The following is a 23,245-nucleotide window of genomic DNA, read 5'->3' as shown; positions in this document are numbered from 1 at the left end:
GACGCATGCAAAGAGAACGCAGAACCATCGAAGCCAAGATCCACCAACAAACCCTTTAATGCAACATCAGGCTATTAATGGAGAGCCGAGCCCCAACACATAGACCCTCGCTGCCATAGGGATGCCAATCGACTGCCACGTGAGAGGAAGCCCTTGGGGGAGAATTCCAAGCCCAGTCTCCGAAGCTAAAGATGACAAACATGTAGAAAAGACGAGCAACATGTAGAACTATAGCCGCAGTTTATGCTCTTCACAAAGCCAGCAGGGATGGCCTCCAACTGCTCCCAAAAGAAAGGGAGCCGACGATAAGATAATGAGAAAGCGAGGCCGATAGCAATCGACAGATACCTTACGGCAATCATGGTGTGGTGGTTTTGTGGATGAATTTAGGAAATGAAAAGACACATGAAACCTGAAGGTGGAAAATCAAAAGATTTTTTGAGTCCATTAAGAGGTGGTCGAATGCACATCCGTACAATTGTGTTTCAATTCTCGTTCATTTTCTCTTTAGATCTTTAATGACACTCTCTGAATGGATGGCTACATATGGTCTGGACGCGTTACCATCATAGTGAAGAACGAAATTGGAATTTGGGGCATTCGTAATTGACGCCGGAAGTAGGAAGCGGGCGGCAGCAGTATACGCCAAGCAGCTCCACGTAGCTATTTAGCAAAAGATCAGGAGCTGAAGGGGTCATTGAGAGAGAGAGCGCCAATGGGCCTCCTGATGAATACGTCGAGGAGGCGCCTGCTGATGATCATGTGGGTATTGGGCTGCTGCTGCTGTGGGGGGGCCCAGGCGGCCTTCGAGGCGGACCTCATCGACTTGTTGCCGGGGCAGCCTGGCGCAGCTCCATTCAAGCAGTATGGTGGTTACGTCACCGTGGATGCCAGCGCAGGGCGAGCTTTCTATTACTACTTCGTGGAGGCCGGAAGCTCGCCTCCTTCCACCAGCCCCCTCACCCTCTGGCTCAACGGAGGTCATTTATAATTCATCCCAAGCATGTAGTCAGCAACCATATATAATTAGTGTTCATGCAGCTACTATTGCTTTGCCATTCTTATTTCTTTGCAACAGTTTTTTTTGCCCTTTTGAATGTGCATGTAGGTCCCGGATGCTCTTCTCTAGGTTTTGGTGCCTTCACAGAGCTTGGACCATTTTTCACAACACCAAAAGGGGACCTCAAGAAGAATGATAATGCTTGGAACAAATGTAACACACTACTCGCCTTCCTCAAGACCTGCATATCGGCCATACTTTGGATGCAATATCTATATATTGACAATATAGAATCTTTGCATTTCTGGCAAAAGCCTTTGCAAATCTAGAATAGAAAGATCTAAAACTTAAAAGAGAACACATTATTTAACTTGGAAACATGGAACTATTCTAGTCATATGCTCACAAGAAGTTTTGGACAGATTCTCACAATAATTCCCACATTATGACTTAACTCAACATCCTGAGCTTCTGTGAGGGAGGCATGGCATACCTAGGTAGGTACGATTCGGGGTAGGGGACCGCCGGCCCGGTGGTCTCCTGCCCCCAATCGTACCTAGCTAGGTATGCGATGCCTCCCGAGCAGAAGCTCATGATGTTATGCACTGTATGAAAATTTTGAAAAAGGCTCCCTTTTCCTACGTGAGAAAATTTCTAAATCTTCTTGTGGCTATCCTTCATGAATATTGGAGAAAATCATTACCAAGTAGAAGGGTTTGAAGCACGTAAGCTTACCTACATTACATGTTCCTCTTTTCAATGCCATTCTCTCCTCATGTAAAGCCTTCGACAATCTATGATTTTGCAGATTCAAATGTCCTCTTCCTTGAATCACCCGCTGGTGTTGGCTTCTCCTACTCTAATACTAGCTCTGACTACCTTGATTCTCATGCAAATGATGCCAACACTGGTAGGTAAAGTACCACATTTTTGCCAAGGATCAATTACTTTACAACAAGTTACAATTAAAGCACATGTGAAGTCAAAAACGCTTACCATCACGGGTTTCAAATTGACCAGCGCACGATAACTTGATGTTTCTTCTTGGTTGGATGGAAAAATTTCCGGAATACAAAGGCCGGCCCTTTTATATTGCAGGAGAGAGTTATGCAGGTATATAGCTAATGTCTTGTGAATCTTGTCTTAATTATGTAAGATATTTTTGCCTGCACACCCTTGGTTAACAATTATATCTTTCTAGATTTACAAGTTTATAGATAAACATTAATTAACAAATGTTACATTACAATTTTGTGCTTCCATACCTACAGCCTAAGGGTGAATATTTTGTATGAAGGAAAATTATTTCTTAATACCATTTGTGTGACTCCATGAAAAATAACCCTGTTAGACAAACATAATATTATGCAATCACGTGATTAATGTTATTGTTTAACTTTGCTAGGTACTGATTGCACCAAACACAATCGTTTTGGGATATTAGTATAAGGCATCCTCTTCAGGATTGGCTTTAGGGTTTAGGGTACTTTTTGCATATTAGTGTTAGGTTTTCTACTGCTTTTGCCCAAATCCCCCCCAATTAGTTAATGATTATTGAGAGCCCACAACGCTTTTCTTTTTTCTAAAATGCAACAACATTGTCTTTCAGAGCTCACATCATTAAAAGCATGCATAATTTGTTCTCTGTTTGTTTGTCTTTTTGCTGTTGTGAAAAGGCTTGATTATCACATCTTGAAGGGGAAAAGCTTGATTGCATATGCTAACAAAAATTGATGTGGCAGGGCATTATGTGCCACAGCTTGCCAAAAATGTGCTTCTTTACATGAAAGCAAACGGCACATCCGTACTGAATCTTAAAGCCATAGCTGTATGTGCTCTTGGAAATACTCTTGACCATGTTGTTCATTGTTTTCAGCTTCATACAATTGAATGGGTTATATAGCTTAGTCTCATATTTGTGACCTAACTCCATAGTATCCTTTGTTTTATAGATTGGAAATCCACTACTTGATGACTTGGATGATTTTGGGTCAAGCTATGAGTATTTTTCGAGTCATGGTCTTATTTCATATGCAACAATGGAAAGAATCACAAAGTATTGCAATTTTTCAGCAGACTCATTATCCGACCATTGTGAAAATGCATTAGATGATAGTGATGTTGAATATGGAATGGGAATTAACGCCTACGACATCATTGTGGATGTGTGCCTTCAAGATACTACTTCCAAATTGATGAAGCAAAGAATGAGAAAACAAAAGGTAATTTTCCTAATTAAGTACTGGTTTGAATTTATGATGATTGCTCACAATCATCTTTATATGCAACATGTGTCTGTACACACAAACTTAAGAGAGGGAGAGTAGCATTTGTGTTGAATTTTCATGAACCAATAGAAATACACACTTTAAGCACTGCTATGGATATTTCTAATAGTGTAGATCATACTCCTCAACGGAGGGGATGAGGAATAACCAACGAGAAATTATGTTTTTTTTGAAACATTCTAGGAATTTTACATATGATTTTTTCACACAAAAAGGGTTGTTCTTCTAATTTAAATAGGTAACATCTCTTCACATGCTTGGACAAGCCAACTCAGACGGATTTAACAACATTGGACAAGACGTGTGCATAACGGATGAAGTGACGGTCTATTTGAATAGACCTGATGTGCAAGCTAAGATGCACGCAAATGCAACAAATTTGCCATATTCATGGAGCATATGCACAAGGTAAACATAAGCTGTCTATGAAGATTATAAGTTGTGTTTATCAATGCAAAGTTAGTGAATATAGTGATTTGATTAGCATTAAGCTCACTAATCCCAATGTAAATTGGATTGTGGCTCTCTTAGTGTCACAGAGTATGACTTAATGCATGCTCCTTTAACAATGGTTCCAGTCTTGAAGGAGATCTTGAATGCTGGAGTAAGAATCTTAGTTTATAGGTGTGTAGAAAACATTACACATTAACATTTAGCACATGCTACTAGAATTTTTTTTCAAAAGTTTATAATTTTCAACATTACTTTGAGCACGATTCTTATCGGTAGCATGATGTATTTGCAGTGGAGACCAAGATTCTGTTCTACCATTGGTTGGTAGTGAAAAGATTGTATCCAAGCTAGCGCATTCCATGAAACTAGACGTAACTACCCCTTATCAAAATTGGTTTGAAGGGGACCAGGTATCACATATAAATTCAGATATCTCTTTCTTCACTCTTCATATTACATAATCCATAAAAATGTTAATTCTAAAAGAAAAGCTATAATGTTAAAATTTATTATGTTATTAAGATGGGCACATTATTAAAGGAGTGTTGGTTTGATTTTGAAGGTTGGTGGATGGGCCATCACATATGGTAATGGAACGCTCTCATTTGCAACGGTAAGAGGTGCAGCTCATTTTGTTCCTGGATCGCAAGGGCCAAGAGCTTTAACCATGTTTAAATCCTTTCTAAAAGGGATCCCTCTAAGCTCCTCCTCAAAGAAAAAGTTTTAATTACACTTCTTTTCCCTCGGGGAGGCACTATTCAGAACCCCATGCAAGATGCGTGAAGGGAGTAATTAAAAAACCCTTTTGAAACATGTTTGAATGCATAAAATGACCCCTTCTTCTAGGAATATTTTTCAAAATGAAATATAAAGACCCCTTTTGTTAATGTCTCTTTGTTAATTTGCCGAGAATGTTTGCATTAAAAAACCCTCTTGCTAAACTTGCGTGCTACATTAACGCGATTACATAGTCCCCCCCCCCACCCGGGACTAAGTGACACAGGGTCTTGAATGAAGACCCCGCCATGGGATCCACGGATGAAAATTGCACGCACAAAAGTAGAGGCACTCCTGATCGTCGAATGCTTAAAAAGTAAACTCGAACATTCGAGGTATAAACTCAAACAAGCATAAGTACATGTGAACACGCATCCATTTCATCAAAATGAACACGCACGTCTAATTAGCTCACCAGTCTGCACAACACCCGTCTGAGTTTGAAACTCTAAAGGTGACCCTTCGTTGTTTTTCGGCCATCCGATCGTCTCAAGATTCCCCCCATCTGCTGTCCGTCGTTGATCCCATGGCGGGGTCTTCATTCAAAACTCCGTGCCATTTAGTCACAAGCCCCCCCCCCCCCCCCCCCCCCCCCCCCCCCAAAAAAAAAAAAAAACACACACACACAAGTCTTTTCTTTGTGGGAAAACGAGTATGATCCAGCTTGTACTTTCATCCACCTATCCTGTGTTGAATATACTTCAAACAATCTTTACATAATGGAAGGAAGATAATTTCTCTCAAAGGTTTCGTTTTGTAAGAGGGCATTTTCTTGGATTATTGCAAGAACTTTAATGAAATTAGCTCCCATTTTTCTCAAGTTATATTTTATGTTGATGTGTATATAATACGTATATGAACTAAATTTAAGGGACACACACATGTGCTTATAAGGTAGAGAGATAAAATGCTAAAAGTTTCCACAAATGAGCAATGGTAATGCCAAGCACTGAACTTCGTACATAATTTTGGGAAAATTACCAAAATACCCCTCTAATTTGTGGAAATTCCCAAAATACCCTTGTATCTATTTTGGTTGGATTGTTCAAGATATTTTAATCTTTAATTCTTTTTAATAATTGAGATCCGTGTTTGCATGCTTAACATGTAATTTGCCACAAATTACCTCGCAAAAAAAAAGCAATTATGTCTAAAGATAATGAAGCAATTCATTTCCAAAGTCTACATAGTCGACTCAAATTCTGGATTTAGCATCCTATATTGATAAGCAATGAGTCTTCTTATGAAAAGCTACAAATCTTTTAATCTTTGGAGAAATTTAATTTCATAACCAGGGGTATTTTGGAAAATTTGAAGGGCATTTTGGGAATTTATGACAAAATATTGAGGGTGTTTTCAGAATTTTTGAAATTTGAGGGGTATTTTGGGAACTTCCACAAATAAGAGGGGTATTTTGGTAATTTTCCCTATAATTTTCTAAGGATTCTAATGGGTTCTTTTAAGAACAAACTAATTGAGAAATAACCTCACATGGGATTCTCCAATGACTAGGTTGTTATGGAGGTGGTGTTGTGCTGTCCCAACAATTACTATAATTTAGGGATAGAGTGCTTTGGCATGTGATCGATTTTTTTCCTAATTTAGTGTCATAAAACCTAATATCTAACTAACCCAAATGATTTTCTCATATTAAACTGATCATTTAATATGGGAGAATAAATGGGAACAAGAGTTTAGAATATAGACATGTGCTTATGGATCTATCTCAGCACGGGACCAAAGTCAATGGGTCCAAATGAGAGATGGTCTGTCAAAGAGTAATGCTAGCTAATGGAGCTTGAAAGAACTTAGGGTTAGCTTCATTAAAGACCTCCAAAGGTTAGTGTTAAAATTCCTTAGACCTAGGACATTAGGCAATCTAAGGCTGAGCTTGAGGTGCTTGTCGTGCTTGCTAAGTAAGGCTTGAGGTGCTTGTCGTGCTTGCTGACTAAGGTGCTTAAGGTGCTTGTCATGCTTGATGATTAAGGTGCTTGAAATGCTTAAGGTACTTGGGGGCTAAGGTGCTTGAGGTAGTTGAAGTCAAAGCAAGGCCTACAAAGGAGGGGGTGAGCCATGAGAGTAGAGGATGGGATTGAATGACCACTCCCTCATCCAAAGGACGCCCCTTGCTCAAAGAGGCAAACGGGACACATGTCAAGCCCCTAGCTAGGTTGCCCTCATGGTGTGCCTAAATCCTATTGGTTGACCCTTAGAGAGGTTCAATGAAAATTGAGCTAATTAAAGTATGTGTCTAAGCATTTATCAAGCCCTCTCTGTCAAAGGGGAAAATAGGACACTTTTTCAAAGGCTACCTCTATTGCTAGTTGTGACCAAGGCTTGTGATTGGCTAGGCTTGAGAGAGCCAATGAGCCACATGCATGAGCTAGAAAGGGGTCGGCCATGCAAGTAGAGGGCTAGCTTGGGGTATATACTCTCTCTCTCTCTCTCTCTCTCTCTCTCTCTCTCTCTCTCTCTCTCTCTCTCTCTCTCTCTCTCTGAAGTGTTGAGTGCAAAAACTGAATCTCCTTCTCCAGGCTTGTCGAGAAGTTGAGAGCCTACATCAACACTCTTGGCTATGGAATGCATATCCAACCAAGATCCATGCTTCAATGCTTAAGCTTTCCATATTCTTCATCATCATTACTATGCTATTATGGTATGCTAAGAAACAAGAGTGACAAGTGAGGAACTATTTCTTTCTTGTAAGAATGCTTCTTCTTCCTCTTCCCTACCCCCATTCCCTGCTGGCTCTCTCCATCTTCGACGGTGTTTGAGGTCTTGGGATTGAGGCCGGGAACAAGTTAAAGCTTTCATTTAGATAAGTTACATGCATAATTGTGGTGCATGAAGCTCTCTATCTTCATTGCACCATCAAGGTTTCAAGGAACACAAAGTGTTGTCGGGTAGACACACTACTCGCAATTGCTAGCAAAGTGAGAACTAGGCTAAACAACAAGATGTCAACCAAGGACGAAGCTTGACCCATAGGTGCATGGAAACATATAGATGGTTGTCAATCACCTAATCGACCTTCTAAGACAATCACTACCAAAGGAAATCAATTGAAACACATTAAGAACATGCAACCACTACCTTCCTTATGAAACCAATGCTCACCAAAACGCAACGTAAAGTCGTCAAATCGTCTCACGAAACTCAAGGACTAACCTTAGCACACCTAGGGGACATCATCCTATAGTCTCTAGCCCAACTTACTACCCATAAACACCTAGTGCAAAAATCGCGTATAAAGACATGCCAAAATTTACAGGTCACGGATTCTCAAATGCTTAGGTCTAAGGCGTAGCTCCTCCCGTCATGGTCGCAATGACATGTAGCAATCACTGAACGGATGCATGGTTGGAGAGAAAACTCACCTTGAAGCTCGTGGAAGAGCTCTTGCAAAGAGATCAAAACCACGCAAGCTTGGCATTGAAATGTATCTCTTGCCGTTGCTAACACAATGGTGAGGTCGCCCTCGCAATGTAGCCACCGTAGAGCACATAGGGAGAAGAAGAATACCTCACTCTCTCTCCACAAACAACACGCAATCATGTATACTTAGAGGAGCTAAAAAGTTGATTAATTCAAAAGTTGTATTAGGTTTACAGAAATTGGCTTTTATACCTCAGCCTTCGAGGTTCTAACTCACCAAGATTACATCCTACCATCTATTGTGGGGTTAGAGATTCCGCATAATTACTAAATTACAATCGGGAAACTCAATCGAGTCCCAAAATTATTACAACAAGTTTGTCAAAACAAGTATTATAAAAATTGGGCTCTTCCGATGTGTTAGTAGTAGCCATCAACAACCCCCCATCCGTGTCCATGTCATCCCTCACATGATGGGTCTTGATCTCCTGATTTGGTAAGAATTCTTAGCCTTGGAGTCAGTGGAATCCTTGGGGCTTTAGTAGCTTCAAGTATGACTTGTACCTTATGTTGCCCAAGGTGATTGTGGGGCCGAATATTTTGCTGTCGTAAGTAAAGAATCCAGTGTAGAAGGCTTCCTCAATAGCTTGCATGTGGTAGCTTGGTAGGAAAATTAGCCTTTGGTATAACAGATATAACACCTCCGGGGATGGCTGATTTGACAAATCAAATGTCATTGTGGTGACAGTGTTGCTTGTTGACAGTAGGGTTGAGTCTATAGCTTTGGATGGTGCGAACACTTCAATGAATGCCAAGAGGGTTTTGAATATCTTCCTGATCATCACACATGTCAAGTCAGGGGAGCCAATGAAAATCTTAATGGTGCCCTTCAAGGTTTTCACCATAAAAGATACACTTATTCTCTCTGCTTCCCTTGGTGGTGGCATAGATGGGTAATTGAGCCAGGTGGGATGTTTCTTCAAGATTTTGGTGTGGTTTTCCCATGTGCGTACACGAGAGACTGGGCAAAACAAAGTGTCTCCTTGATGTTTTTGGGAGCTTCCACCAAGTACTTTAAAAATCTAGGGTACTTGAGGAGCCACACTTTTCTCCACTTTGGTTTGGAGTCCACTATCTCCTTTGCAGTATCTGAATCTTTGACATCTCCCTCATACACTGGCTCTGTTGCTTCCGCTTCAACTCTTTTCTTTATCACCAGCACTTCATACTTTAGAAGAGGGTATGGGAGTGAAGGTTGCATCCATTTCTCCCTAAGCACATTTGTGGCAAGCCCTTGGACTCCTACTAAATGTATCATTTGCTTCTCCCACTCCAAGGTTGCCTTGTGGTATTTAGTTGTGGATTGTTCAATCAGAGTTTGGAGACGTGTCTCCTCCTATGCAGTTAAAGGTTGCTCTCCTTCCACCTGTGTCTGTAGCTGTTCTTCTAGGTGTTGTAGGTCTTCTGCACCTTCAAGAACCTCCAAGGGCTCATCTCTTGCATCAATGCCAAGTTCACTAGGTCCTGACTCTATTTCCAGTGTCCTTACCTTGACTACTTATTTTTGTAGTTCTGTTATTTGCTATTGAGCAAGTCTATCTTTTTTGGTCCCTTCTTCTGCTTGATCTACCAACTTCTCTTGCAGAGTACCTAGCTGTAGTTGGAGCATTTCGTGTTCTTTGCGGAGTTCTTGGTGTCGAGCCTTCATTCTTTCCTCTGCAGTTAGGGACCCTTATGCCATATGCATTCTTTGCCTTTGTTCTAGTCATAATTCCTTTTGTAGAGCAGTGATTTGTGCTTCCAAAGCTTGTATAGCTTGGCTATCTGCTCTTGCAGCCCTCGGGGTTGCTCTGAGTCTCTTGATTGTCCAATCCTGGAGCTCTAATTTGGCTTTCATCTCCAACAATTCATCTTTTGTTGCTTCTATCTCGTCCTCCAGTCTTTTCTTCTCTTCTTGGAGACTCTTTACTTCACGCAAAACCTCCACCATATGTAGTGTCAGAGTGTCTCGTTCGCTTTCGACCTCTCTTAGTGTTTTACTGAGAGTCTCAAGATCTTGTTCTGCTTCCTCAGCTTTATGGTTTGTAATGTAGATCATGTTTGTGAGGTGATCATGTTCTATTTTCATATTGTCTTCCATGATATGCAGCATACTGTTTTCTTCAGCTAGTGTTAGAGACTGCGTTTTGATTCTGTCCGATACTTGATACTACGGCTCTCGCATCCTCTTCATTTGATGCAACCAGGCTTATTGTTGATGGTTTGAGGATCGGGCCTAAAAAGGAAACTTGGTGTCCCATACTCAACATTACTCCTGTTCAAGGTGATCTCCACGGGCTAACTAAAGGTTTCCATTGTGGTGCATGCGGGATTTGGACCAACCCTGGTACTCCACGCTGTGGAGATTTCCTTTTTTGCGCCCTTCTCTGTGTTTCTTGGTCTAATTGCGGTACTTATGATCTATCAACTCTCACATGTTCCTTAGGAATCTCCTTCGAGTCTCTTGCTCTTGCTTGGTAGTCCACGGTGGGGTTGGAGTTCCATAGACCACCACAGAAGCCTTTGCCAATGTGTATCTTGCGTGAAGGAGGTCTTCATAAGTGTTCCTTTCTTCGTTTTCCTTGTCTTTTGGTGAAGGTGCTACCTCTTCTGTCTTTTCTAGTGAGTGGTGGTTGGGATGAAGAGGGATTTGGACTTGGAGGAGGAGTAGTGGAGCTTGGTGGTGAAGGTTGTGGGGTTGCACTTTTTGTCTATTCACCTTCTTTGCTTTTCTTGACTGGAGCCTCTGGCGTTTCTTTCAGCTGCCACTTGATATCTTGTACCTCCTCCATTGTGAAGGTCTCTAAATTTTGCTCTTCAATCACCTTTTCAGTTTCTTTATAGGCTCGGATGTAATGATTGAACTGATCCTTCAGTGATCTTGAGAAGCTTTCTGCGATCTCCTTGCTGGGTCTGGTACCCAATACTCCTCAAAGTCTCCTTTGAGTGCCCGTTCTGCCCTAAATTGCTCAATCAACCTCTCAATCCGAGCGGCCTTTTGGCTGTGTGTCTCTGTGGGTCTTGATTATTTTGTCATCACCATCTTACCCTTCTTTCTTGGTGGCTCCGCGTAGACTCTTCCTCTGGTACAATCTCTAGCCTTCTTCTAAGCCGTGTGGCAACTGGTGGTGCCACTGCTATTGGTGGTTCATCTTTTGTGTCTTGCTTTAACTTGAACCAGTCATTTTGGGTTGATGGGTCAGGCCACTGTCCTCTTGCACTGATAGCTTCAAATGCAATCTTTGTCAGTGTTTCTCCACCTCTACCATGTCAACCACTTTCTCATGCAGATATTGGGTGTAATTCACCTCTTTGGGCACACTGCTTTTCAATGCCCAAGTGATTTTAGTGGCCACTGTATGTAGAGGCGTTGTGTACTTTTGTGTCTACTTGCTACAAACATGGAAGTATTGGTTGTAACGCTTGCAGATCTTTGCAACCCTTGAGTCTACCAAGTCTTTGAATGTCTGATTGGATTTCTTGAGGGAGTAGACTTTTACTTCATCTCTTCTTTCTCGAGCTGAGATACCCTTATTATGGACTCCTAGTGCATCTATTATGATTTGAGGTGTAATCACAACCTCTGTCTTCTGTCCATCAAAAGTAGTAATCATTGTCTTTCCATCTTTCTGGATTGAGTTGACTAGCTCGTAGGCTCTTTGCACATCTACACCCACTGGTAGTGCTATGAAGAAGTCGTACAAATGTACTCTTTCCATCTGGGTGAGTGTTTCTTCTTTTTTTGCATACTCCAAAATTTGTCGTGGATTCGTTGGGATATCCACTATATTTTCTTGAATGTGGATTCGTTGGGATATCCACTATATTTTCTTGAATGTCTCTGAAAGTTCCTTGATACACCACCAATCCTTCTCTTTCTAATATCATCTCCTCTACCCAAGATTTGGCTGGCTTGAGCGTCTCTTCTAGTAGTGTGTAGGGCTCACTAGGCTGCAATAATGTCCTTCTAGGACAATCCCTTCTTCTTTGCTTGTGATTGATTGGCTTCCATTGATCCTGCAGATTCTCCAATTGTAAAAAATTAAAGTAACTCTTAGTAGACTGCCCAATAGTCTTGTAGGAAGCTTAATTTCAATTGGTTTTTTATCAAGCATTTTTAAATTGAATAGACTAATTTTACTCTAGCCTAATTCTCATTGGTCCACCTCTATGGCCATCCAATAGGATTTGAGGGGAGTTTGGGGGCACCTGGCCTAGGAACCTGACATGTGTCCAGTATTCCCTTTGTGTAAAGGGGGAGCCTTGGAGTGTGTGTGTGTGTGTGTGTGTTTCTCTCTCATCCCCTACAATAAGGGATTTCCCCCTCCTTCCTAGGGATGTGGGAATACTTTTGAGTCTTCCCATGACCATCCAATATTTCCCTATTTTGTCCTTTGGACAAATGAGTTAATTTTTGGAACCTTAGCCTATGGAAGTCTTAATGGAGTTGAACCTTAGGTCTGTTAAGCCCCATTGAAGCACATTGCTCTTTTGCAGACTGTCCCCCTTTGGATCCCTATTTTCCCACCTTTGGATCCTTGACAGAGACTGGTCTGGCAGCCTTACCAATATTCTAGCTTTTACTCCCCTGGTACTTTCCCACATTAAATGATTAATTTAACATGAGAAAATGATTTGGGAGTATTAGATGTTAGTTTTTATGACATCTATCAGCCCTTTTGAGTCCATCATCTTTTTGAAGAAAGTCTATGTGTTGGCACAACCTTCACATCAGACTTTGGTTCGTACTCACCCATGTACGAAGGTAGGGTTTTCAAAGATTGAGGTTGACTCTCTAAAGATCTTATGGATCCTATATCCCCCCAATAAGACAGAACACCCATATCCACTTGGGTCCTTTCTTCAAATTCCTCTATTGGTAGAAGAAAGACATCCCTCCCTGTAGTGATTTGGTTAACTCTTTGACTCAGCCCCGCTGCTTCATTTGCTTCCCTAATCTATTGGTGGAAGAAAGACATCCCTCCCTGTATTGATTTGGTTAACTCTTTGACTCAGCCTTGCTGCTTCATTTGCTTCCCTTATCTATCTCCAAAGATTGTCTAAGCCGTGGTCCTCTCTACAGGCCTCAGGTATCGTAGAATGGAATCCCTCAGACGCTCGATCTGTGGCATTCATCGCTATCGTGGGATTTTCTAATTCAATTGGTGGTTCCTTATCTGTTTCTTTTGTTTCATGCCCTGTTGGGGTGATAGCTGCTAGAATTGGAACTTCTACCCCAGTATTTGGTTTACCTTCAGGTGGTTCCAACAGAGATTGGGCACTTCAGATCATTTTCTGACACATCTCCAATTCTGCATAGGGATAAGCTATCCATTTCTGTTCCCGATTTTCTCTCGTGTGAAGTCGTGCTTCATAGGCTTTCATAAGTGCGTTGAGGGGATCATTCACTTTCTTGACTAGCACTGATCCTCCTGAGCTTGTGCTCCTCTGTTTCTTTATCTTGTTGGATTCTCTAGTCTCTAGAATTCGTATTTATGGATTAGTTTGACTCTCCAATCTCTCTAATTTGTCCGTGGTTCTTTTTAACTCTTCCGTTAGGCCCATCTGCTCACATTCCTTCTTGGTCTTCATCCGTGCTTTCATAGCCTTCCACGTGTTTCATTGACTTTTCCTCTTGACACTAGGTGTATCTGTTCAGGGTTCGATTCTTCTCTTGCCCTATGCGCTTGCGCTCTCGTGATAACCTATATGCGTATCAGTTTTTTGTTTTCCGACCGACTACTAGATGGCACAACCCCTAGTATGTTCAATGTTACCTTTGCTCCCTTGTTAGGATTATTTGGGCAATTGGGAATTAGATGAGTGATTCCGCACTCAATGCAATATGCATTTACTTTGATTATTTCCTCATGGGGATAGTCTCTTAACCAGTGGCTCCCACCACACTTGTAGCAAGGTCCTTTTGGTTGTTGAGGTCATCCTTGGGCTCCTTGATTGCTGATAAGCAGGCCTTGGTCCCGCTAACCCTCCATGTGCGATGAAAATTAACGTTCTCTCATCTAAGCTATATCTGCTTTCACTTGCATTCTGTGTGGCAATGGTAGTCCAGCATTTTCACTCACGCTCCATGGTTCTGGTGCTCCTATCTCTTTGGGTGAATAGTATACTTGGTTTGCCACATAACCACTCGGCTCTTCATAATATGTAGACACAGGAACTGTTGCTTACTCCTTTGGTTACTCTACGATAGGCGTATACCTTACACCCACTAGTATTGCTCTGGCAGGGGTGGTTGTTGTCCAAAGACTGGTTGTGGCTGTTCAACCCCTACAGGTCCCGGTAAGTTCCCTATTGTATACCTAGGCATTGGTGGTACTTGATGAGGTGCTACTTGGGTTGGAGGGACATATTGTCTCTCTCCCACTTATCCCTTGTTAAAGTAACACTCCTCCGTTGCATGGTTGGTCCATTTTTCCTCAATGGCACACCATTTTGCTTGCTTAGCCTATGGCTTTGCAAATGGGCTTATTCTTTTGAGCACTTCTACAATGAGTTGTTCATGATTCCCAAGTGCTTCACTCTTTTGTGCAGGCTTTGTGGGCCTATTTCCACTATGTTGTGATGATGAATCATCATCTAAGTCCCTGTAGTCACCTTCCCTGTAGATTGTAGAATTGTTTACTAAGTATAGAGCTTCCTTGGTCAATTCATTTAGAGTTGAGCTCTTCTTCATATGCAAATCCTTCTGAAGATCCGCATTTCTCAATCCTTGGATGAATATCAACATCTGTCTGGATTGAGCGGGTAATTCTTCCATTGAGCAGAATTTTTTGTATCGTTTCAAATGTAAGGCTGCTTTCCTAACAGATTCTCTCTCTGCTTGAACATTATGGATTTGTGAAACCGTATTGTGAGCTATTCCTCTCTGAGAGAATTCCTCCACAAATTCATCAAATACTTAGATTGTCTCAAAATCCCGTCTTTCAATAGAATCAAACCAGGTGGCGACGTCTTCCTCTAAGGTGAGTCCAAATCTAGCAAACTGTGTACCAAATTCTTGGACCTCTTTTGCTCCGATCACTCTCAAGAATGCTGCCACGTGGTCTCCAGGGTCTCTTTCCCCTGAATATTTCTTGTTAACCCATTCCTGGACTTGAGAAGGTCTAACACGTCTATGGTCTACCATCCTTACTGTAGAATGTCGTCGTCTCTCTGCTCTTACAGGTATTCATTCATTTCTTGATCTGGCGTCAAATGATTCTTCCAACCCGTATCCTCTATAGGTTCTATCATGTTCCGTTGCAAATCTTCTTTCCGCCTTGATTCTTTCCATATAGGGGAATCTTATTGTGGTCGGCATCGTCTTCGGTCCTTTGCCCTCCTTGGGATAAGAGGAAGAGGAAGTGGGCATTGGTTTACATATGGTCCTATTGTGACAGGGACTTCTCCTCTATAGAATTCATGTTCCCTTGTCACTATGGGACGCAACCAGAATTGCAAAGATTCAAGGTTTGGGTTCAAATATGAAGGAAAAATTGGCGTTTCAACCACTCTAGCTTGACTAGATGTAAACCTGGCCGTATCGTCCACTTCCTCAAACGGATTTGTAGACTTGTTAGGGGTAGGGTTTGGGCCCTGAGTTGCAATTGGATCTGTTGGAATTACTCCAGTGCCTATCATTCTCGCTACTTCCGCGTTTTCTATCAGCACATACTCCCGTCCATACTTGTAAACATATATTATGAGACTCCCTTCAAATGATTCATACGAAAACAAGTATAAAATCTTTTCCGTGCTTAACTCAAAAGCGTAGGGTACTAAACACTTGAATATGTTTTGGCCCTACCATTCACGTACTTGTAGATTCCTACCACTCCTTGGTTTGTCACTACTTTAGTCACCTTCTTGTCAAACACCAGGATGGCGCTAGGAAGATCTATCCGAGGAGGCATTTTTTTCATCTCAGAAACCATCTTCCCTTTTGCAACATTGTCCTTGTATTTGTTATAGTTCTCCGGGTCCTTAACAATGAGGTAATGTATTCCCTCATCATCATAAAATATGTCCCCATCATCATACACTAGAAGGGATTCCACTCCATCGGATGGTTTTTCCTCTATACATAAACTTTTACGTCCCCTTGCATTGGCATACACCAAATCTCCATGGGCATTTGGTCCTTCTAAGTAAAGGGTTGTATACCTTGTGGTCTGAGTGGGATTCCTAGAGGTGCTACTTCTTCCCGTTTGGTTCTACTGGGGGATAACAATGATGTTTTGGTCAGCCATGAGGTAAAAAGATTGCTCCAAAGAGGTGTCCATCTCACTACCATCCTCTATAAATGGTGCTAGTGGATCTCCTTGCCTGGTTCACACTCTCCTCAGTTGACACTAAACTAGCCTGATCTACTGCCACTCTCTTTTGTTCTTGGATGCACGTTCCCAATCTCAAATTCATCAAATTCTTCGCTCAAACAACTATCAATCCAAACCTCTTACCTTAGAAGCCAGCTTGCAGTTGCTCCTTTGTCTCTTCTCTCTTTGTAGCTGCTCTTCAGAACGGTGGAGTACTTTGCACTCCCAACTGACTATCGACTTGAGGGATTCTTGGTTCTGGGTGTCTGCACAAAACTTCAAATTGCAAATCTTTTGTTAACAGATTGTTTGCCAAGTACTACTGACACATTTGAAGGTGTTTGAGGTATTGGGACTGAGGCTAGGGACAAGTTAAATCTTTCATTTAGCTAAGTTACGGGCATAATTGTGGTGCATGAAGTTCTCTATCTTCGGTGCACCATCAAGGTTTCAAGGAACACAAAGCTTGTATTGTACCAAGTCTCTATTTATGGGAGAAACTATAATACAAAAGCCTTTTGGAGGGGGCACCGGCTCCACATAAATCCGGTCCCCAAATCAAGTCCTCTAATTCTCTCTCTTGCAAAGTATTGTTCATGCCAAGTTAATTAAGTATAATGGTTATGTTCTACCTCTAATCAAGTTCACCCTCTATTTTCTCAAAGAAGTCTCATAAAAATGCTCACTATAATTTTCTTAATTCGGCTATTCTCAATGTTCATAGGCCATTTCCATTACATTTTGAAAGAAATATAGCTATCAAAACAATAGAGAGAAGGATGTGAGAATTGATCTTAACTCTAGTTCTACTAAAATAAGGCCACTTTTGTGGTTTCAATGGACTTTGGCCAAAAAGTTTCCCATGCTTCTCAAGATGTCCAAACACAAAATCCTTTTATCGAAAGATGCCCAACGCATGAATAAGTTGATAAATAATAATAATAATATATAGGTCCAAGATGGCCATTTTGCAGGACTAATTTTTAGAGAAGCACAAGATCTTACTAAGTTCTTTCAAATATATATTCATCTATTTTTGAGTAGGCTCAATCTTCTTTGGGAAATACCCCTATAGATATGCAACAAAGCAATCATGACTTTTACAAAGTCATAAATTACAATTCTTTAACCCTGATTCTACAGCATTGTTTTGGTGAAACTATGACCACATTGCAGCACGTGGTACCAAGACAAAATAGCGCTAAAAATCCTTAGCAATTTAGGCATAAACAGTGATATTAAATACTTAATGAGAAGAAAAAGCAAAAGCAATAGGGAGGCACAAGGCTCAATGCTGATCATTACTTTTTAAATAGCAATAGTAAAAGCTATAGGCTACTACTATGAAAAGCATAATGAGACTAGTAACCAACAGATTGTGGAGCGAGAGAGACTTTGATGTTGTTGCATGCAACCTAGTTCTACCACATTCTCGCGTTGACTAAATATTGAACCGTATGCAAATGTGGCAGTGCGACAGCTCCACCCGGTCACCTGATTTTTGAATTGTTAAACCAACAAAATGATTAGGCATATCAAAAGGTTAATCACGTGGCATGTCAATGTTGAGGAGTTAACCCTGTGACCTATCGTGTGAGACAATGGGGCGCTAACCACCTTGCCTATGCGTATTGCGTGATGACGTTCAATGTTTGAACAATTATATGTTTAAACAAAAACAAAATGTGCTTGGACGTACACATGACTGGATGAGCTGTTCATTGCCACTTCCATGTACTTATAGAGTCTGATATTTAGTTGAGCCGTTCTACCATTCACCAAGAGTGAGAACTAGTCTTGCTTGGTGGGCCTTTGCTATACACAATAATTTGATAGATTTTGGAGGAAGTTGGTTACTTGGTTAGTTGGTTGTGATTTCTATCGCCTCAGGTTCTGTTGTGGAACACGATCAAGTGAGTAGAACCAATTGATAGGCACCAATAATAGCTTAGCTTGGTGCTTGATAAGCGTTGGGAAGAAGCAAGTTGTCCCATTGCGCTCCCTATACAACAAAGGGCTATTAAAGAGGGTAATTAAATTGAGAAAAAGGGTTGCAGATTAACCTACTTTGGTAGTTGTTTCATTCAGTCTAGTAATATTGACCATTTAGTCTGTAGACCTTGGACCCATCTTTGAGACCCCATCTTATTCTCAATAAGTGTAGTCAAATTTCCTGTATTTCTCGGAGAACATGAGTGAGAGAGAGAGAGAGAGAGAGAGAGAGAGAGAGAGAGAGAGAGAGAGAGAGAGAGAGAGAGGGTTCCGCGTTGTCACAGTTGAAGGGAGAAATGAGTTCTGGCTGTCGATCACGGAACTTGGTGCAAAACATATTTCAAGAGAAAAATGTTGGGATGAAGGGTTGTCCTCGTGCTAGAGAACATTTATATAGAGGAGAACACTGGGCTACGATATATAAGATACATTTCCATACCAAACAAGGACATACGTAGATTCACATCAACCACCTAGGAATAAAGTAAACATGTACATAGTGCATTGAGTATTCCAACTACATAAGTTGAATTGCCAAACTGTGAGAAAAGAAGTGCGTGTCTATTTGATATATAGATACGAACTAAACTTAAGAAAGGTTTGACAAACTCAAAAAATACAAAAATTAGCATGGATGGGTGAGGAAAACATGTGGCTAAACTAAATGTAAGGAAGCTTTGATAAACTCAAAAAATACAAAAAGCATCAATAGAATATAAAAATTGAATTGCTCTACCGACCTGATAATCATGTATGGGTGTCGTCCAATTGTGCAAGCCGGAGGACAATGTTTGAGTTAAGCTACATAAAAGCAACGTGAATAGTTAAACATTTTGTCTTGCAATCAGGTGCAAAGTGAAAATGCTAATTATATAGTGCACATCGCAGAAGTAATTCCGTACAAAAGTATGGTGGAGAGTTGGCACTATGGTCTCTCCAAAAATTATAGGAAACGGAACTCGTACCCTGTCCCATGGCATTTATGTGTTGCGCCAAGCAAACACATAGGCATGGGGAATTGAATGCAAATAACGAACCTTGCAGTGTTGTCGAGTTAGAGTCATGGTTGTGCAATCGAATCATCCATTTTTGTGAATATACGTCCTTTCTTTCACACACAAAACATGATTTAGCACAAATATCACTGTCTTCGTCATGTGTGTGTCTGTAGTAGCAATCTATAATGGCGTTTTGTGATTATGCTATGTAGAGCATCCTCTACCCTCCTTTCAAAAAAATATTTTAGGCCAAGCAAGTAAATATAGAGATTCTCAACTTGCCCCTCCACATGGCTCTCTCTTGTGGCGATGAATGTGGAAAACTTTTTATACTTTCCTATTGTATGCCAATCATTGGAGTTGCAAAATAGAATTTCATGCAGTACCTTGGTTAAAGAAGTGTCAAGCTATAGAATAGGAGGTTGTAATTGTTTGTCCCAATAGATCCTTTCAATGAAAACTTGTATACCTTTGTACATGTTGAGAGTGGAAATGCTTCTCTACAAATTAACACAGTAGGAAGAGACCTCTTTTTGAGCAAGGGAAACATCTACGTCTTCCTGGTCACTTTGCTGGCTTTTTCTTAAATTTAACAAATCCCTTTAGGTGATGTTGGTGAGCTGTCTCGATCGTCGATTAGCATCATGTCGGTGCCCACCAGCACCACCCCCGTTGTTTTGGATGCTGCCTTTATGCTTGTGTCACCCCCTTCTTTGTCTTCGGCTATGTACTGCATAGCCCCAATGGTATGCCCTAGCCTCGACGTTTCTTGTGCCACCTGCACCATGTTTGGAGAAAACTCCATCTCCATCTCCTTGGTCGCTTTGCTGGCTTTATTTAAAAGTTAACGAATCCCTCTAGGTGATGCTGGTGAGCTGCTTGGTAGCCAGCGAGTCAACAAGTACTACGACAGCCTACACATCCATCCTATGTATCCTCCTCCTCCCTGCAAAGTATTTCTGGTTTGGTTTTCAATGTTGGAATGGAGGCAATAAAAAAAAGCACCATGAAAAGAAGTACTCATTAGGAAAAGTTTGGACTAAAAAATGGGCCTTGTAAGAATTGTTGATGTGGCATAGCTTTCAAAAAGTGGGGATCGGTAAATTTTTTGCAAATAAGATCCAAACTTGCCGGAGGTTGGATATTTAGAATCTACTCTTCAAATGCTATCTATTGATATATAGCATGCATGTATCGGACATTGCCTTCATGTAGATCTAGAAAAAGGTGATTTTAGATTACTGTAATGGTAACAAAACCTGGCTAATGGCATAACTTTCATAGAAGTCATCCAAACGTTTCGGACCTTGGCTCTTTAGAATCCATTTTTCAAAAACTTTCCAATGATAGGTCATATCATGGGGTTCTAAGCAATATTTAGAGGGGTCTACCGGGTTGCTTTCTTTTGTACAACTTTGACGATGTGGCACTCTTAAAAGGCCCAAAAATGAGTTCAAAATTTTCCTAATGTGTAAGTTCAATCTGATGCCTAGGAGAGGATGCCACATGGCCGTTTGTGGGGTCAAAGAGCCAAAAACCCACCTTTAGCTCAACCTTCGCCTCACCAAGTAATGTTGTCACGTGGCCGTTTGTGCTTGACCTTTGGCTCACCAAGTAATTAAACAATTAAGCAATTTTACACCGAGTCATTAAACAATAGATAACGTCACACGATTTGGTGCTTAGTCCTCTTTTCTACGCTCTTCCTTGGTTGTCAAAAAAGGTGATTGTAATAGTGCACATCTGTGCTAGGAATACATTTCAACCCCGGAAGAGACGAGAAGAGCTAATTGCTCAAAACCTCGTAGAGATATACTTGAACGGATTAATGAGTTGATTATAGAACACTCACAAGGAGTCATCATAGAAGAATTGAGAGAGGACAGATTAGTGGGGCAACCTACACTAGTAAGATAAGTGGTAGAATGACCCTTTAATCTTGAAGGCTGTAGAGATCTAGGCTTAAGGAGGTTCTTTGCTAGACCTAGACCACGAGTACTAAATTTTTGGGAAGACCTAAACTTTGAAAACTCGTTAGAGCAAATGGCAGTGCCAGTAGCACAAGCAACAATATGCTTACCAGACCTGTGTGTGCCACCTGCGTGCACACTGCTTTCCACCTCCCACTATAGCTGCTCAGCTTCTCCCCCATCGCTCGCCATCTCCCCCCATTGTCATCTCCGCCATCTCGCCCATCGCTCATCGTCATCTCCCCCATCGCTTGTCACGTTTTTCGTGTTCATGCTCGTGCTCGCCATCTCCCCCACCCCTTACTGCCACCATTGTCTTCTTTGGCGTCTAAGAACCTCGACACGCCGACCTACTGGAAGGGTACTCTAGTGACAGATAGGGCCCCGGTGCCGGCGGCTAGCTACTGTCACCCACGATGGCGGTAGCCTCCTTCGACTTGACAACAACAGCGCAATTGCAGCTTGCAGCCGCTTCCTCCTCCTTTTCTACGACGTGCAGCTGCAGCTTGTAGTCTGCCGTCCTAGCGCGCTCACGATTTGCAACCTGGTCGGCAACCTCCTTGGCACCTCTCCAGAGATTAAAGCTCGCACGTGCTTGGTCAACAACCCCCTAAACGCTCTTGGTCGACAACCTCCTACAACCCCCTAACGCTCTTGGTCAACAACCCCCCAAAGCTTGCGCTCCTTGTAAAGTTTTCCAACGGGACCATCCTGTCCAACTCTTCCGCAACCTGTTCAAAATGTTGAACCCGTAAGTGGTGAAAAGAATAGGCCAATCTCTATGCTTTCGGACATTGATGGAGCCTTCCTGGCAGCAGTGGCTGACTTGCAACATGTCAAAGTTTTCGAGGAGGCCTAGATTGTAGGAGCTAGGCCAACAGCGGAAGCAATCTTGAAGAACACCTTTCAGCAAGTGTCTCTTTATGAGATGCTCCTGCTAGATGCAACCCTTAGAAGTGACACCCTCTCAATAATTCAGTCTTTGTACCCTGGTACAGGGCGTGGGCAACCCCCTAAACTTTCTTTGGCTTCTTGGTTCCGGCACAGCCTTCGAACTCCTCCACAAAGACAACACCAATGGTTGTCTGCTCCACCATATCCCGGTGCTGCTTCAATAATAATCATCCACGGTGGTTTTCTCCACCAAGAGGGCTTTTTCGGCATTGGTGACTTTCATCATCCCGATGCTACTTTAATAATCATCACCGACCCTTTTTTTTGACACTACTGCAATAACCATCACCACGGCACTACATGCTCGGGGCTACTTCAACTACCATAATCCAGACACTACTTACTGCTTCAAAATCCACCACATAGGCTCTTTTTACCTCCCCGCTCCCACCCGAAACTCAGAGAAAACGTTTCTTTTTACCTCCGTGCTCCCACCTGAAACTCAGATAGCTCCCCTCCCCGCCCCCCACCCTCTCCCACTAGGGTAAAGGAGCCAGTTGTAACACATGTGCCTTTTAAAAGTCATGCACGTCCCAATTTAGAGACAAAAATTTGGAATATGCTAGTAATCTTGCTTCTGTGTCAACTTGTGATTTGCTGAAAACTGTACCATTACTGGGCCTTGGGTGTTTCTAACCCCTAAAAGACCTCAAAATTTAAACTTTCTCAAATTGATTGCCCAAATTAAATCAGAAAAATATCAAACTTGGTATTAACTAATCTGCCTTTGCATGAGGAATCTCATGCAAATTTCAAAATTCAAATCTGACCAAATTTGCAAAATCCCACCCAAAATTACACTTTTTCTTGAGTGTCTCTAAACTGGCTCCTTTACCCTATCTCAACCCCTAATCATCCGCGGCGATTTTCTCCAACAAGAGGGCTTTTTCGGCATTGGTGACTGTCATCATCTCGACGCTACTTCAATAATCATCACCGGCGCTTTTTTCGGCACTACTGCAATAACCATCACCACAACACTACATGCTAGGGGCTACTTCAACTACCATAATCCCAACGCTACCTATTGCTTCAAAATCCACCACATAGGCTCTTTTTACCTCCCCGCTCCCACCCGAAACTC

General features: G+C 41.7%; 1 protein-coding gene across 1 annotated transcript; it reads left to right on the top strand.

Annotated features, from left to right (window-relative positions):
• The first annotated feature begins 727 nt into the window (after positions 1-727).
• Positions 728-4,468, top strand: LOC147433486 (serine carboxypeptidase-like 45). The gene is made up of 10 exons (XM_086490829.1): positions 728-980; positions 1,109-1,213; positions 1,809-1,910; positions 2,021-2,113; positions 2,743-2,828; positions 2,953-3,222; positions 3,527-3,696; positions 3,820-3,912; positions 4,034-4,151; positions 4,304-4,468. Exons 1-10 carry the CDS (start codon positions 728-730, stop codon positions 4,466-4,468), a joined length of 1,455 nt encoding a protein of 484 aa, XP_086346955.1.
• Positions 4,469-23,245: the final 18,777 nt, after the last annotated feature.

The sequence above is a fragment of the Adiantum capillus-veneris genome, chromosome 19 (genome assembly GCF_014529385.1).
Source record: "Adiantum capillus-veneris isolate H3 chromosome 19, ASM1452938v2, whole genome shotgun sequence".
Lineage (NCBI taxonomy): Eukaryota > Viridiplantae > Streptophyta > Polypodiopsida > Polypodiales > Pteridaceae > Adiantum > Adiantum capillus-veneris.
Note: the sequence above shows the minus strand (reverse complement) of the source record. Positions and strands in the feature narration are given on the sequence as shown.

Bases quoted from the DNA above. Each gene is read 5' to 3' on its own strand.
- LOC147433486 (XM_086490829.1), top strand. From the start codon at position 728: ATGAATACGTCGAGGAGGCGCCTGCTGATGATCATGTGGGTATTGGGC. The intron at 3,223-3,526 runs GTAATTTTCCTA...TAATTTAAATAG, and splicing joins AAAGAATGAGAAAACAAAAG to GTAACATCTCTTCACATGCT. The intron at 3,913-4,033 runs GTGTGTAGAAAA...ATGTATTTGCAG, and splicing joins GTAAGAATCTTAGTTTATAG to TGGAGACCAAGATTCTGTTC.